The 16,893-nt window shown below is 39.9% G+C and overlaps 1 protein-coding gene across 1 annotated transcript in view; it reads right to left on the bottom strand.

The window, feature by feature from the left end:
* Nucleotides 1-10,908: 10,908 nt before the first annotated feature.
* ALDH7A1 (aldehyde dehydrogenase 7 family member A1) overlaps nucleotides 10,909-16,893 on the bottom strand; it is a 36,805-nt gene continuing 30,820 nt past the window's right edge. Inside the window, exons 15-18 of the mRNA XM_033110719.1 lie at nucleotides 15,838-15,935; nucleotides 15,555-15,628; nucleotides 12,549-12,624; nucleotides 10,909-11,176 (exon numbers count right to left, since the gene is read on the bottom strand). Coding sequence (XP_032966610.1) covers nucleotides 11,122-11,176; nucleotides 12,549-12,624; nucleotides 15,555-15,628; nucleotides 15,838-15,935 — 303 coding nt within the window. The 3' untranslated portion in view covers nucleotides 10,909-11,121. The remainder of the gene's footprint in view (nucleotides 11,177-12,548; nucleotides 12,625-15,554; nucleotides 15,629-15,837; nucleotides 15,936-16,893) is intronic.

The following is a 16,893-nucleotide window of genomic DNA, read 5'->3' on the forward strand; positions in this document are numbered from 1 at the left end:
AGTGGGATGCGCTCCCTCTGTGATGTGAGCTGGGGAGAGGGTGCCCAGGAAGGGTAAACCCAGGAACGGTAAACCAGCCTCAGCCAACATGGCTCTGTGCTTTCTGTGAGCAAGGACAAAATGATGTCCCTCCAGGAGGAAAGGACACCGTGTGATCACGGGAGTCAATGCTCCATGTGTGGTGGTCAAAAATACAAATGGGGAATGAGGCCAGGAGGCCCTCAGCTTACCTCCGTTCACAGGAAATACCAGAATGATTTGCCGTTTACTTGGCGGCTGAAGCAAAAGGCAGAGGTGAGAAAACATATTTGTCTGTGAGAATAAAAATTCATTGAGTCATTGCTGCAGGGACTTTAGTCCAGAAGCTGTAGAAAAATTCTTGGCACTTTTTCTTTAGAAGTTCCCCTCCCCCCCATTTCAAGAGGTTAAAAATCATTTGATCACTCTGCTTTCAGTATCTGGAGTCTGGATTTAAAACACCAGAAAACCACTGCAATGAATATGCCTAATTTTTAAAGTTGGAACAGATCGTTTCCTCAAAGCAAGAAAGAAAAACCTTGATTCAATGAATCGTCTTGATTATTCTTTAACAGTTTGTTATATTTTAAAAATGAAAGCTGTTAATCCTGAAGGCTATAGAATGAAACTAACATCTGATTCTCCCAACTGCAGTGCAAAATAGAGCGAGATGCCTCCCTGAGACACTGTCCCTTCATACTACCATGTTTCCCCAAAAATAAGACCTAGCCGGACCATTAGCTCTAATGCATCTCTTGGAGCAAAAATTAATATAAGACCCGGTCTTATTTTACTATAAGACCGGGTCTTATAATATAATATAATATAATATAATATAATATAATATAATATAATATAATATAATATAATATAACATAACATAATACAGTAGTACCTTGGTTTTCGAACATCTCTGTTGACGAACATTTTGGTTTATGAATGCCGTAAATCGGAAGTAAATGCTTCGGTTTTCGAACACGACTCAGAAGTCCAATATGTCACACAGCTTCCCCTGAGTGCAAGATCCTGAGGCCTAGCTGTTGGCTATTTTCAAATGCTTCAAAGCTCGTGGATTATGTTCGAAAACCGAGGTACCACTGTATAATATATTATGTTACAATATAAGACTGGGCCTTATATTAGTTTTTGCTCCAGAAGACAAAATTTGCTCCATTAGAGCTGATGGTCCGGCTAGGTCTTATTTTTGGGGAAACATGGTATCCCCAAAAAGATAAGGCGACGTGTCATCTAGACCCCCCAAAAAGGACACAGGCCAAGCGTCTCTCACAGACACTGCTTCAGATCATGAGCAAAGCTTTTCAGCTCACAGCCAAAGACCTCTTGTTGGTGGCACACTCAAATGACACACTCCACAGGAGGAAATGTCTCCTCATTCCACTCAGGGGGTTTTCACAGCTGAAAGCCAAGCGATTTGAATATGAGTTCACCAGCTCAAACCCGGTCAAAAGCGGAGAAAGAGAGTCAGTTGTACGGTTATTTGGCTCACTGCAACCCAACACAAAACTGGTTCTAGCCAAGGTTCTTGGGTCCCAGTCAAAAGCCCTGGGCTAGGACTGCCTGAGCTCCTTCCTACACACCTCCAGTGGCCCAGCCCATGGTGTTTCTGATTACATACCTGACACATGTCCATCTCCTCCTTCTCCACTTCTTCAGACAGGTGTCTCCTCTGAAAGACCAGGTCCTGGACCTGCCAAATGCTTAGTCTTTCTAGTCTCTGTTCGAGCAGCTAAAGTAATATCCTAACCCACACCAGGGCCCCAACTGGAAGTCTGTGAACGATTCCACTCGCTCTTCTGGATAGAAACACTGTCCTTAGCCTACAAAGGGTGATTTGAGGCAAGCCTAATTCATCAGAGCCTAAAGAAGAAAGCTGTAGAATCAATCCTTGGGCTGGAAGGGAATGTGTGAAGGAAATGTCATCATCTGAGCTGTGGCTAACTGGAGTGCACAGCCTTCACCTAAAGAAATTTACATTTGAGTTTTTTGAAAGCTAACTTTCAAAACTAAAACAAGCACTTAGGCTAATTTTGGCCCATGGGGTGTCAGTGTTTGACTTCACATTTGGTCCAGCCCATTTCGTTTTACACATGAGACAACTAGGGCACAGAGAGGTATGATTACGTCTCCAAGAGCCTTGAGCCCACTAGAAACAGAGCTGTGCCCAGGACACAGGTGTCACCCTGTATCTTCATCTGTAAGCCTGGGCATCCCTGCCCCCTGACAGGTAGGCAGGCAGGGTAGAGTGCAGTCACGTATCATTTGGACTCAAAATTCTGCACTTTCTCTGCCTCTTTCTCTGCCTCTTCTCTTCCTAAACAGTTCAGTCCAAAGCTCTTGGATGAGTGAGAAGGGTGTCCCCACATAGTGGCAGCTGTGCAGAGGTGTCAGAGCCTGAGATGGTGAGGAAGACATCCATGTAGGGTGAGACCAGCACCCTCAGAACCAGAGGAGGTGAGAAAGGTGTCCTTAGGAGGATGGGAGATTGGTTATGCCAAGGAGAAAATGCATCAAGGGTAATGGGAGGCAGGCTTCTTACTATCAGAGAAAGAGTTGCAAATACTGAAAGGGAAACACTAAAATGAACGCTGACATTGAACATGGAAGTTTTGATGTGAACTCATGGTTGTCAATATAAGCAGATAGATTTAGAAGTACATATAGATGTATTATACTTGTGTGTACATGTATTTTCCAGCTCCGTCCACTGCAAGGACCTGGGAGCAGTGACATCCTTACGCAGACTGGGCTTCGAAATAGGATTCTTGACTAAAAGGAATCAGGGTTCCTTGGAGAAATGGCTGCTTCCAGGACTGGGGCAAGGAAAGTACAGGAAGAACCTAGGGTATCCTGTTCCCAAAAATAAGAAAGTGCTCAAATGTGGGCACATCAAAAGAACACAGAAGACTTGAAAGGACTCCTCCTGCTTGCCAAATCAGAGACATCAAAATCTGAGCGTCACAGTAAGTAATTTAATAAATAAATTACACCTCACTGGATAAAACAGGAAAACAAAAGAACACACAACTGGGTGAATAAATGGAAAGTACGTGGAGTACAGGACATATATGTAGTTTCAAAGTACCTCCCCAAAAGACAATTAATTCACAAAGAGGAAAAGAAATATTTTACAATGGAGAACGCTGGCAAACACCCCCCTAATCGGGAGATCAACGTTAACATCGTCAGAAATGGGCAAATTGCAATCATGCACCACCTGGTAGGATGCCACGAGGGGACCACAGCATCACTTCTGGCACTGTACTGCTTAAGATGCACAACCTCGATCTAATCGTGAGGAAACACCAAGCAGACGGACAGTCAACCAAATAAGAGACCGGTAATTTCAAGTGTCAAGGTCAGAAAAATAAAGACTAAAGGAGACTGAAGAGATGAGACAACATTGTTCCTTTTGCTATAAAGAACATTACTGGGACAAGTGGGCAAAGTTGAATAGGATCTGAGAATTAGATGTAACGGTCATAATTTCCTGATTTTGATGGCTGTGTTGTGGTTTTGTAGGAAAAGGTCCTTGTTTATGGGAAATATACACTCAAGTATTTGGGTTGATGGGGCATCTGGTCAACAACGTAGTCTCAACTAGTTAAGAGGAAAAAATTATTTGTACTGTACTTGCAGTTTTTCTTTAAAGTTGTGATTATGTCAAAATAAAAAATAAAGAGTATTACACGAGAAAAAATATAAAGCATCAGCAATTATGAGAGGCAAGCAGGGAAGGAGGACATTGTAAAAACTCCACAATTAGAGCACTAACTCTGGAGCCAAACTGCTTGAGTTCAGATTTCAGCCCATTGTTTATCAGCTGTGTGACTTGGGAAACATTACTTACCCTCTCTGTGCCTAAATTTCCTCATTCATAAAATGAAGATCATAATAGTATCTACCTCAGAGAGTTGTTATGGAAATTAAATGGGCTTATATTTAAGTGCTTTAAAAAGTACCTGGAACTTTTTTTATTATATACCTAAGTGCAAGTAAAACAATATGTCCCCTGGTTGTAACCCACGTATGCTCACTGAGGGAAAGAGGGAGTGGATGGAAAATAAAACTTAATTATGTTTCTTAATTTAAGAGAGAAGACATTAATCTGCAATTATAGCCAAATACTGTTTCTTCTTTGACATTTTGGGGCTTACATTTTAACCAAGAAGAGTAATCAACTGAAGCTCAGGGGATCTGTGTAGTTAGTTGTCACACAGGATATAGAGAAGGTGGATTATCAACGGTGCTGGAATGTAAAGCAGCTCGTAAAAGTGGTGCGTAGAGTTTAGCACATCTGTCTGTTGAACAGAAAAGCCTTTTCCATGGTGACCTCCTGGATACCAGACTCAACACATCCCACTTCCCTCCGGAGGTGTTTGCTCTGACCAACAGTGCCACCTACAGGTCAACACCGTAGAGACAATTTGATAATACCAGAATCCGGGCCAGATTTCTAGAACTCAAGAATTGCCAGGCTGAAAAGACCTGCAAATAGCAGACGCTGAGCAGTTAGTTGCAGGATCCATGTTTCTATTGTCTAGCCTAATCTACCTTGGAAAATAAATGGCTTCTGCAGTAACTTACACATAAAGAAAGGGAAATCTCATTTACAATTACTAAAATCATAATAAAGGAATAAACTTAAAAGTTAAGAAACTGCATGAAATACAGAATTTCGTGAGGAATTATAAATATGTGAACAAATCAACATACATACCATATCACTAAATTTTAAAAATCTGAGTATTATAAATTAGTTTGTTCCTACTTTATTTATAAATTTAATGTGATTCCAATAAAAAATCCCAAAGAACTTTCCTTTTCAAAAACCTGCAAAATGCTTCTAAGTTTCATTTAGGAAAATATGAAAAACATACTAATTATCAACAGCCAACATTTACTGAGCCAAGCACTGTTACTTTTATAAGTTTTCTCTATAATCTTTACAATTGTGTGGGACAAATACTATCATCCATAGTGGAAATGCGTTGTTTTAGCTGACCAGCATCCATATTTCTTTCCTGTGATAATATTACTCTGATTTCCCAATTAATGCAATTCTCTTCTCTTGGTTTTAGCATTAGAACTATTAATCCACGTGTCCTGCTTGCCTCAAGCCAAGGAACAGGTAAATTACCTTACAGATAAATGACCCACGCTAGATCAACTGCCTATTGTTTCAAATTATGAGTGAAGAAACAAAAACCCTAACAATGGTTGAAGTTCACTCATTCTAGCAGTGGTGTCCTGACAAGGTAGTTGATTATTGCCTCCTATCTAGCTAGAGCCCTAGAGGTGAGGAATCAAGGAGGGAAGGTAACAACCCAGGAAGTATCAACAGAATGCCATTTGCACTTGCTAACTGAAAGACAAGAAAAGGGAATGGTGTTGGCAGAATCCTGTGTAGCCATAGCAGAGGGGACACCTGACAAAGTCTGTGGTCATACAAAAAGGAATAAACCCATTAACAATACCCAGGGCTGGCAGGGAGTGGGGAAATGAATACCCTGACCTCTGTCTGCCATGATTTTTTACCAGTGGCCAAACAATCAAAAGCCAGAACACAAAGAAAACCCAGGTGAAGAATTCTATAGAAGTCAGCCCCAAATGACACATGGCAGGAGAGAGAATGCTGGAGAATAGATCTGGAAGAGAAAAATGAGTTTGACCAGCACGCTTTCCAATTTTTGCTAAAGGCAGAATTGGTTTTGGCAGCTTACAGCAAAGCAGCCAAACTGATATACCCTCACATTACAGATAAAAAAATGAATTTCAAAGAGGTTAGGTTACTTTCCGAAGGTCACATAGTTGTAGGATTCTAAAACAACCTAAATTTAATAAAGGAAATTTAAAAGGCTGTAAGAATTAAATCAGTCCAATATGTGTCTGCATGTATACACATGCACACACACCAACCGCTGAATCAGAATACACAACCTTAAAACAATCCTGGTATCCATAAGAATGCAGTGTGTTATGAGGCATCAGTGGGAAAAGGAAAACTTATTTGTCAAATTTGGAGTGGGGGGAATTGTTAAATATATGAAGGGGGAATCACTTTAGATCAAATCATAACATATACCCAAATTCCAAATGGATTAAAGACCAAAATGTCACTACCACAAAACACTGTGAACAAAACAGTGTATTTTAAATCCAGAACCCTCTATCCAATCTTCCATTCAATGTAGGGATAAAGACCTTTCCTTTAGAAGACTTTTCAAAAATTACCTCCAAATCTACCATTCTCAGGAAGCTTCTGCAGGATATGCTCCAGCAAAAGAAAAGTATAATGCAATAAAGCGGAAAACATACAATACAGGAAACAAGAGACTGTAATACAGAAGAGCAGCAGAGAAGTCCATGGATGACACTTGTGCAATAGTCCTTGAGAGCAGCCAGTCTAATTGAAGCAATAGAACAAAGGGCACTTGAAGAGTTGATTCCAGGAAAAATGAAATAAAAATTGAAACTCATACAAGTATTAGGTTGGTGCAAAAGTAATTGTGGTTTTTGCAATTATTAGCCTTTTAAACCACAATTACTTTTGCACCAACCTAATAACTGAAAAATATTAATAGGTATGTTACGTAGATAATTCAGGCATTTGGAAATAATTAGCAAGACTCAATTTATATGAAATATCCAGAATAAACAAATCCATAGAGATGGAAAGCAGACTGGTGGTTGCCAGAGACTGGGGTAGGATAAAGGAGAATGGAAACGACTGCTTAATGGGTATGAGGTTTCCTTTTGAGGTACTAAAAATGTTCGTGAGTGTACTGTTACTAAATGGCATACTTCAAAATGGTGAATCTTATGTTGTATTTTACCACAACGAAAACACAAAGATATAGAGCAAGTTAAACAATAAGAGCAATTACTAAATACACCAGGAAAAACAAAAGATTAGACAAGACAGTAGGCGTGATTTTAAGGCATGGTTAGGTTTGGGTGTCTTTGCATATTCATAATTAAATGATGACTACAGATTTAACCAAAAGCTGTGACATTAACAGATTAGAGGAATGAAGGTACGAGGTGTGTTTGGGGGAGTGGTAATAAACAAGTTAATCCTCACCTACCACATCAAATCAACAGGCGATATCTAAATAGACCAACTGAAAAATAGCAGGATAATTTAGAAACGTGGAGGTCAATAAGAGAGCATTAGAAAACATGGACGGTTGCTCTGGTAAGTGGGGGGGCGGGCGGGGTGGGGCTGGGGGGAGAGAGCAGGAGGTAACCGGGGCTGCTGTTCATCATAAACATTCCAGCCCTATTGGAATTTTTAACTGTGTACATACAAGTATTACTTCTTTAAAAAACTCACTTAAAAGCAGAGAAAAATATTGTAACCTAACTTTTTAACTTAAATTGGGAAAACTATGAAAGATCCACAGATTTCATTATATGAAAAGTCCAAAACTTGGGTACATCAAAAAGAATCAAGTTTCCGGGACCGAAAAATAATGGCCTGTCATCTAATCTCTTCACATATCCTCTTAAAAGTCTTTAAGAGCAACAAGCAGCACGAATAAAAACAAGCATGAGTGGTTATGTGCAATGGGTCGTAAGTATGGAGAAGGTAAAAATTGTAGAAACAATTACCATTGAAAATGTCTATAGCAATCAGGCAGAGTAAAATAAATCAGGGAAACAGGATCAGCAAGCCAGGTGTAAGACAATGGGGTGCTGGAGACCCCAGGAAGGGTACGTGTCCCAGTCTGGAAATACTGCAATTGGAAAGACTTTAAACATTCCAAACCGGCTTCCCTGTCAGCTAAAGGCAACAAGAGAAAGCTTTGCAAGTGCTAGGGGAGAGCAGAGAGCAAGGACACTGACCCCTCTCCGTCCCTTCCGCATTCCCAGGGACAGAGGAAGCCACCAAGAGCAAGGGAGAGAGGAGGCGTAAGAGATGAGAAAGGAGAGGAAGATGGGATAACACCCCAATTTCCTTGGAGAAAACCCACTCGTCTCCATTTCGTGAGGTCTTCATCAGGAGTGCCTGCCTCCCAAAATGGAAGCTAAAAGGACCAAGTCTCCCACCCCTTCCTATGGAACCACGAGAGTCAGGTTCAGCCGATTGAATGCTCTCCCCAGGGACTGGAGATGTACAGCAAAATCTTCAGCAGCTTAGGGTTCACTGCAGTGGCAGAGGTCAGCATGCTAACCACAAGACCGGCATGTCCACATTGTGGACTGGGAACTGGCAGTATGACCACACTACCATGTTTCCCCGAAAATCAGACCTAGCCGGACCATCAGCTCTAATGTGTCTTTTGGAGCAAAAATTAATATAAGACCCGGTATTATATTATTATTATACATTATAATATATTATATGTTAGACCTGGTCTTATATTAATTTTTGCTCCAAAAGATGCATTAGGCTTATTTTATATTACGAGCATCCTGAAAAATCATGCTAGTGCTTATTTGCTGGTTAGGTCTTATTTTCGGGGAAACACAATAACTAGTCCTCAGCAGCACAGGATTCCCAGTACCTGAAAATACATGGTCGGTAGTAACACATACAAATATACATTTTAACTTTTGTGATTAAAAATACTAATAAGCAACTGTTAGGTCATAATAAAGAACAAAGAGGACCAGTTTAAAGGCAAAATTTTTTAATAAACATTGTGACCAAAAAGTGTCCTTTTCCTGCTAGAAATACATAGAAAAATTATGAGTTAGTTTCAAAAAGTTTTCAGAATCAGTTTAACTCTATTTCTTTACCTAAAATTAGAGCTCCAGTCACCCCCTCTGGTCAGTATACTGGAGATTATTATTCCAAACTGGCCACATCATGACTTTAGCGGATACACCGAAGGATGGAGAGCCTCCTTAAATGCCTAATTGTAAAGAAATCATAAATGTAAAAAAGTTTTAATTAAACACTGATACAGCTTGTATTCTGGAACACCTGTTTAAAAATAATATGCTGGGGGGAAAAACAGTATATAAAAATATTTCGATCAAAAATCATCCACACAATTTCACAAAACAAAAAAGGCCTGTTATTATATGGTTCCTACAAATGTTTTAAACAGTGCCTTACTTTCTTCAGACAATGACTAAATATTATAGTCACTAAAAAAGACAGGGCTAGAATACTTAACACTGACCCAAAAAGAAAACCACAGTAAGATTTTTAAAGTAAATGCCCAAATTGCATGATTTTCTTAAACCATTTATGTTAAAAAGTATGTATGTCTATTTTTCTTTCCATAAAAATATTAAACTGTAGTTTTGTATCTTGTATTCCACATAGAAATATATTCATTTTCAAGTCTTCAATATAGAAACATATTCATTTTCACATGTCAATAAATGTTATTCTATGGATTAAAAAAAGTGTATCAATACAGAATAGTCTTTTGAACTTTTAGAAATGGAACAAAATTTAGCTTTCAGTAGATCATTTTATGAGATACTTAACAAGAGTCCCTAATTCAGTAACGGGGAGCAGAACAGTGTGCATGTAATGTGTGCAGGGAGTAGGGTGGAGGAAAGGGAGTCTGCAAATGCGGATTCCAAGTACTTGATTCTCTGACATCATTTTTTGTTGTTGGTTTTAATTTTTAATCAGTTATACATTCTCTTAAGTCAAACAGCTCGACGAGGCTGTTACGAAAATGAGCAATCTGTCTTGTCTCCGTGCCCAACCCAACTGCCCTCCCCCAGTGACTGAGAATTTACCTCCCCATCTTTATAAGCCCATGTTGCTGTTTTTTTCCCTTTTGTAATTTTAGGTATTATGGATTTTCCATCACAGGACACAGAACTATCTGTCTTTCTAAGCTATCCTCGCCCCTGACTTTTTCCTGCCAACATGCTCTCAAAGGCGGCTTATCGGCATTTGGCTTGCCAGTCAAGGTTGACAACAGCGTACCTCTGCAAACACTAGTCACAGCCAGGCCACCACATACTCGAACACCTTGCTTTCCCTGGTTCAGCGTATAAGTTAAGTGTATCATTGCTTGGTTTTTTTGTTTGCTTGCTTCTCTGTCAGAACTCAACCCCAAACTCTGCCAGTTACCCAAATCTCTCCATACATGAGGCCCTGGGTCACCTACAAATGTCATCTTCAAAGGCTTCTGCCCCAGTCCAATCTGGCAGAAGAGGGGGTGATGGCTGCTACCCATCGGGCGGCGGGGGAGCGTACACTGCCAGAATGGCAGGAGAGCTGGAGGAGCCGGCATGAACATCACAGGCTCCGGGGCATCTTCTCAGAGAAGGAAGCAGACTCTGGGCAAAGAGAAAAGGGAACTTTGCCCAGGTCACGACGACGCCCGCTGTGGTTTTAAACAGACACTGTGGCTGTTTCCCAAGAACAAACTGAAAGGCAACTGCAGAAGCCTGACAGCTAAAGAATATGGCCTAAGGCTGCATGAAAAACCCAGATCCACCGCCTACAGGATTCTGCACAGGCGCATTCCTTGGCACGCACAGGTTCTCGGGCACGAGTGATATTTACGTCCTCCCCACAAATTTCTTCTGTGGCGACACAAGCCATTATGAGCAAGAGAAGCCGTAATGCTGATGGCTATCCTACATCATTCTAAACAGAGTTAGTCATTTCACGGGGATATTGTGCTATGGTGCCCTGTATATGAGAGATACACGCCCTTTCAATCACACACTTGCCAACACAGGCTGGAGAGCAGCACCGTGAAGCCAGACAATTCCTTACTTGCTCAGATGTCCCTGCCTTTACTGGGAAGATTTCTATTTTCTTCTCAATTATGTTTTTCCAGATTCCTACCATGGTGTGTACTATCTTTTCTGAATTCTAAAATAATCATAAACTTTAAAAATCAGTAACTACTAGTGACATAAAAATCCATCTATTCTATCTTTTCCTAAATATGGCTATGTTGTGATAATTTTATTTATATTTTTTAAAAAATGAGTCTCTTGATTTAGTCAGGACCTCAGGGGCATAAGGGATTAACTACTGTCATTTTCAAAATGATGCATTTATTCAGGGCAAATCTTAATTTTCTTTGTCTTCTTCAGAAGAAAGAGCTGCAAGAATGCCTACAAGGCTTGAAACAATGTCAACTTAAAGCATTTTCACTGAAACTTGATTCCTTGGGCCAGAGGAAGGTCTTTACTGTAGTTGATGGTACTAGGGAGGAAAAAAATGAACAAAATTAAATGAAGGATAGTATATAAATAATACAGAATACTTTTATGCCATTAAAAAAATGTAGCAGATCTATATATATATTAACAAGGTGAAATGTCTAAGTTACAAGTTGGTGAAGAAACAAAGTTAGGATACAAAACAATGTTAGTATGGATTCAGTTTTATAAAACAGGAAAAAAAAGGAGCGAGAAGTGTGAACACACAACATACATGTTATTCATAGTTTTCAAGGTATAAGGATATGGGGACTACAACGATCTTCTTTATATCTCTCAATAACTTGTATTGAATTAGCATGAGAAACACAGCTGTGCCCATTTTGATAAAAATAAGAACTATAATAACGTAGAAAATAAAAGCTTCCCTATTAGTCAGTTATCTAGTAGTTATCTCATTTTTCTCCTAAAAAGAAAAGTGTCCCATTGAATGGGTTCCCAAAAGGCCGTATAGCTAATTGTTTTCCACTCTAGTTCTCAAGTGCACAAGAGAAGGAAAAGGAATGTAACTGACTTCAGAGAATGGGAATCAGGCAGAGTGTGCATGTGTTTGAAACTTAATAAGCCACAGCCAACAGCACCTCAGAAACTCCTGACGGATAGAACGTCACTAAGGAGACAGGGTTGAGAAACCCACCCAAGGTGATAGAGCTATTGAGAAGCCATATGAGAAAGTGGGGCTAGGACGGGTGTCCTTGGGTCCTTGTCCTGTGCTCTTTCTATAGCAGGACACCACATGGGCCTGACCCCACGTACCCTGTTTTATTGCACTTGAGTAAAACTCTTTCTACCCAAGAGGAGGAAAAACAGAATACAAGTAAATGAACAACTAACTAGTCATTTATCTCCCAGAAGCTGCTCCCTCACCAGCTACCCATATGCTGGGTGCATGAGCTAATCCAGCTTTCAAGGGTCGCACTCACATTCTGAGAGCAGGTATCCCCCAGCTTGCAAGCCAGGCCCCCAAACTCCCTGCCCATCTACATCTCTTCCTGCTTCTACCATCTGCAAGGGTGGTCACTGCACTCAAGGAGAAAACTGAAAAGACAGCTTCTTCCACTTTCTCCTGCTGTTGACACTCCCTCACCCCGTTCCCAAGGGTCCTGTTTCTATGCTGTCTCTAGATAGAAACCACCACCGAGATGGTTTCATGGTCAGGCATTGGGCACTAGCTGAAGCTGGACAAGAGGGGTAGGAAAGTAATAGTACAAAATGGATACTCTGGGAGGCGAGAGTTTGGAACATTAGAAAACAAAATTAAGTGAAACTAAATGAAGACAGCAGAAAGCAGAAGAGTGTAACAGCATGTCGCCACGGCTGAAGCCCAAACCCGTCTTCCCAAAGTCTCTTCTTACCAAGTAGATCTTCTCATGTACTGTTTCCAGGCATCACTACCAGACTCCCTGCCACCACCGGTGTGCTTTTCTCCTCCTAGAGAAATACAAAAGCAGCTCACACCTCATTTCTTGGCCACTTTCTTTCTGTGCAGGTTCCTACTCGTTATCATTGAAATGGAGATACCACAAGGAGATACCTGACCAGTTCCTTTACATTTAGCCCAGAGTTATCTTCTCCGAAAACAAATAAATAAAAGACAGAGATCAAAATAAACACAAGAAAGGAACTACTAGGGAAAATAAAATAAAAGGAATTAAGAGGAAATAGAAATGTGTCAGGAAGCAGAAGAAAACCTTAAAAAAAAAACCTTACCATTCGACCAAGGTGTTAAGAATTGAAACCTCTGGATAGTGGAAATACTATTTTATTTTCTTATTTATGCTTATCTATATATAATTTTCTACCATACACATAAACTGCTTTTATAATAAAATATTTTAAATGTTACATTAATATCCTTAAGAGAGGTTACAGGAAGATAATGATTCCACAGAACAAGAAAATTATGCTATCTAAAAGTGTGCCATCAAAGCAAAAGAAATAAATAATAAGAGTAGAGGAGAAGAAAACTTAATAGAAGGATTAGAACAAAAATTAAGGAAATCTCCCGTATGAAAAAAACAAAAACACTAAAGAGATGGAAATAGGAGGGAAAAAAATAACAAAATTAGACAAATGATTTTTCAAGAGGTAACACTCAAAGAATAGCAGTTCTAGAAATTAAAATAGAGAAAATCAAAGGGAAAATATTCTCAAAGAAACACTACCAAAACAAAAGTAACAAAAATTTTCCAGGACTGAAACTATGAGTCCCAATATTGTAAGGTCAACCACTGGCCCACTGGTTATCCAACAAAAATTATAACAAAGATCTCTATTTAAACATAGTACTGTGAAATTTCAGAACATCAGACTTAAGCAGTAGACCCAAAATTTTTTGAAACATGGAGAAAGAAAAAGATCAGAAATCAAAGTGGACTGGGCTCTTCAACCACAATACTGGAAACCAGATGACAAATGAATAGTAGCTTCAGAAGTCTAAGGAAAAATTATTACAAATTGTGCAGAAAAGACACAGCAGCTCTGCTTTCAATGTTGCCGGCCTCTTAACTCAGCTGCTAAACAGTTCCCCACACTGATACAAAACATTCCCTAAATGATCAAGGTGTCTACTGGACCTAAACTGTTTTTGTACAGACATGTGGTTTATGATACACCTGCTTTCCTTCTGGGAGTCTGGGATGTTGGGATGCGCTAAGCAGAGAGTGCCTAAGTGACCAGCCCCCAATAAAAGCCTTGCATACTGAGTCTCTGAAAAGCTTTCCTCGTTGACTATGTTTCTCATATGTTGTCACAATCCGTTCCGAGAAGAACTGAGCATATCTTGTGTGACTCCACCAAGAGAAGACTCGGATAGAAACTTCTATTTGGTTTCCTCTGGACCTCACCCAGGCGGTAAAGTCATATCATATACAGGGAAGAGATCGAGGGTTTAAGAAAGTTAATCTAGCAAAACAGAGGATCAATAACACATAATGCCCAAAGTTGTGAAAATGAAAGCAGTTAAAGCACACTATGTAGAAAAATTGAGGTAACCTCAAAGGTAAATTTACTTTTTTCCTTCAGTAAGAATCAAAAAGTAGCTGCCTCTGGGAAAGAAGGAGGAAGCAGAAAGTGTGGGCAGAACTGCTTTTTCCATTATAAGGGTTTTTTAAAGCTTTAAAAATTAACTGCGGGGGCTGAAATAGAGAAGAGCCCATTGGAGAGAAAGGCATGGGTCAGACACAGGAAGACAGGCCTACAGAAGGAGCAGAGAGGTGCCTCTACATAGTGGAGGGCAGGGTAAGGGCTGAACTGAGCGCATGAACCTTTTACCAAAGTCTGCACGCCAAACAGTAATGACAGTGTCCGTAAAATATATAAAAGATTGCCTCTAATGATTTAAACTTTTACAGGTATTAATGCCTGCTTGCTTTGCTTCTATATGTATTTTTAAAAATCCAAGGCAATCTGTTTGTACTGTACTTCGAATCACTTTTAGTAAGTAAAACAATATGATTGTTGGGAAGGGATTTGAAAAAATTATTACTAAGTTTAAGCACTAAGAGCTCAAGGCATATAAAAAGAAAAAAGAAACAGGGCTCAGTGAAAAACAACAACTTAGTATTTTATCTAAGATAAAAGATAACGTTCAACATTGATTATGCCCACTTAGCAAATAAAAAACAGAATTTTTCACATGAAATGTTCTGGCTTTAAAGCAGGGGTTCTTAAATCTTTTTTGGCTCTTGGACCTTCTCCCCAGAAAACAGGTGTCACCATTTCAGGGGGTCACACATCTCGGGTTAAGGGCCGTGCGCTAATGTGATTCTACATCTGAGAATGACATGGAGGACCTTGGACAATAACTCTGAATATGGAGCATAAGCTTTCTCAAGCATGTTAGATGAGATAAGACTATTACTTCAGTTTCTTGGTCAAACTTTTCTAAAAGCTACTACTGCTTTTCCCTTGCTGCCTGTAATGGACTGAACTGTGCACTAGAACCTCCCTCTCCCCATTGATACACTGAAGCCCTAACTTCTAATACCTCAGAATGTAACTGTATTTGGAGATTGGGTCTTTAAGTAGGCAAATAAGGGTAAATAAGGTCACAAGGGTGGGGCCCTAAGCCGACAGGACTGGTGTCCTTATAAGAAGAGGAAGAGACACCAGGGATACGCATACAGAAAAAAGGCCACAGGAGGACACAGGAGGAAGGCGGCCATCTGCAAGCCAGGAAGAGAGGCCGCGGGAAAAACCACACCTGCCAACACCTTGACCTTGGACTTTCCAGCTTCCAGAACAGTGAGAAAATAAATGTATGTTGTTTAAGCCACCAAGTCTGTGGTATTTTGTTATGGCAGCCCGAGCAGACTAATACCCTGCCCAACATGGAAAAGGCAAAATGATTCTCTACCTACCAAAGGCACCTCCAATCTCAGCCCCACTCGTTGGAATATTGACATTTACGATGCCACAGTCTGATCCTTTCGGTCTGTGTTTAAAAATGAAAGGCATGGTGAGAACAATGTATAGGAAAGTAAAAAACAAAACAAAAATAAATTAAAAATCCAAACAAAACCTCTAAGACTCTCAATGCCAAGAAATGCATTTTCAACTATGATGCTTTCATATTCTTTTTTTAAAGTCAATCACCGCACACATCAGACTTACATACGTTTTCAAAAATAAACAATAACATACCCAAGCCAGCGGAAGATTCTGCCCAAATCCTTTGTAAAGACGCTACTTGAAAGTCCCTGTTTTACTTCATTATTCCATGCAAAGACCTCTTCTTCATTCTACAAGGACAGACATTGGAAACTGTTAGATGATACAGCATCCAGGTCAAAGTTTACCGATGTTAAACTCATTTCATGAGATGAGCCAGTATTACCTCAGTGCAAAAAAGGAAACTTAGAGTTAACATCTGACTAATTCTGTTTCTCTTATACAGTGCTTTGTGGGATTTTCTCCCTAATGGTACTTTGAGAAACAAAGATCAGTATATTCTTCCATTCAAGCTACTACATATATTACCTAGTATTTGTTGAGCTCTTATTATGTGCCGCACAGTGACCTACGCACTTCGCATGCATTTAGTTATTTAATCTCCACCCTGTGACACAGGTTTCCTATTATCCCCAATTTATAGATTTGGCACTGGAGACCCAGAAGCTAAATAGTTTGCTCAAGACTTCATAGTCACACACACACTACAAAACATGAAATTATACCCTCTAGTCACCATGTGAAACGATAGATGACGTAAAGCAAGATTTTCAAAATGCAATCATGTAATTGCAACAAGGTGCTACGCTCATTCTTCTTCAACTATTCATCATGGCATATTCAAACCTTGGTTCAATCTCTAAATATTTTCTGGCAAGGCTAGGACCCGTCTCATGCTGGGGAAGGAGATCCTCTGCTGATCTTCACTTGTTAAAACCTCTGCGGCCTATCATCCTCTGAGGCAGATCTTTAGCTTGCTCTATGTCTTCTCATTTTGTCTGATACTTCGCTCTCCAACTAACAAACTAGCGCGTCCTGGGCAGAAGCCAAATTTCTGGCCCACACAGCTCAGAATCAGGTGACTGAGCAGATGAGGGCCACATTTTCCATAAATCCCAACACTGGTTCTGTGCTCGTCTTGGTTTCCCGGGCAGTTAGCTTGACAGGCTCTATAGTTTAAAGTCATATTTTATCCGAACCTTCAAATGTTTACTAACCAGAGTGACTTTCTTAACCTTCCCCCGCAAA

This window comes from Rhinolophus ferrumequinum, chromosome 7 (genome assembly GCF_004115265.2).
Source record: "Rhinolophus ferrumequinum isolate MPI-CBG mRhiFer1 chromosome 7, mRhiFer1_v1.p, whole genome shotgun sequence".
Taxonomy (NCBI): Eukaryota; Metazoa; Chordata; class Mammalia; order Chiroptera; family Rhinolophidae; genus Rhinolophus; species Rhinolophus ferrumequinum.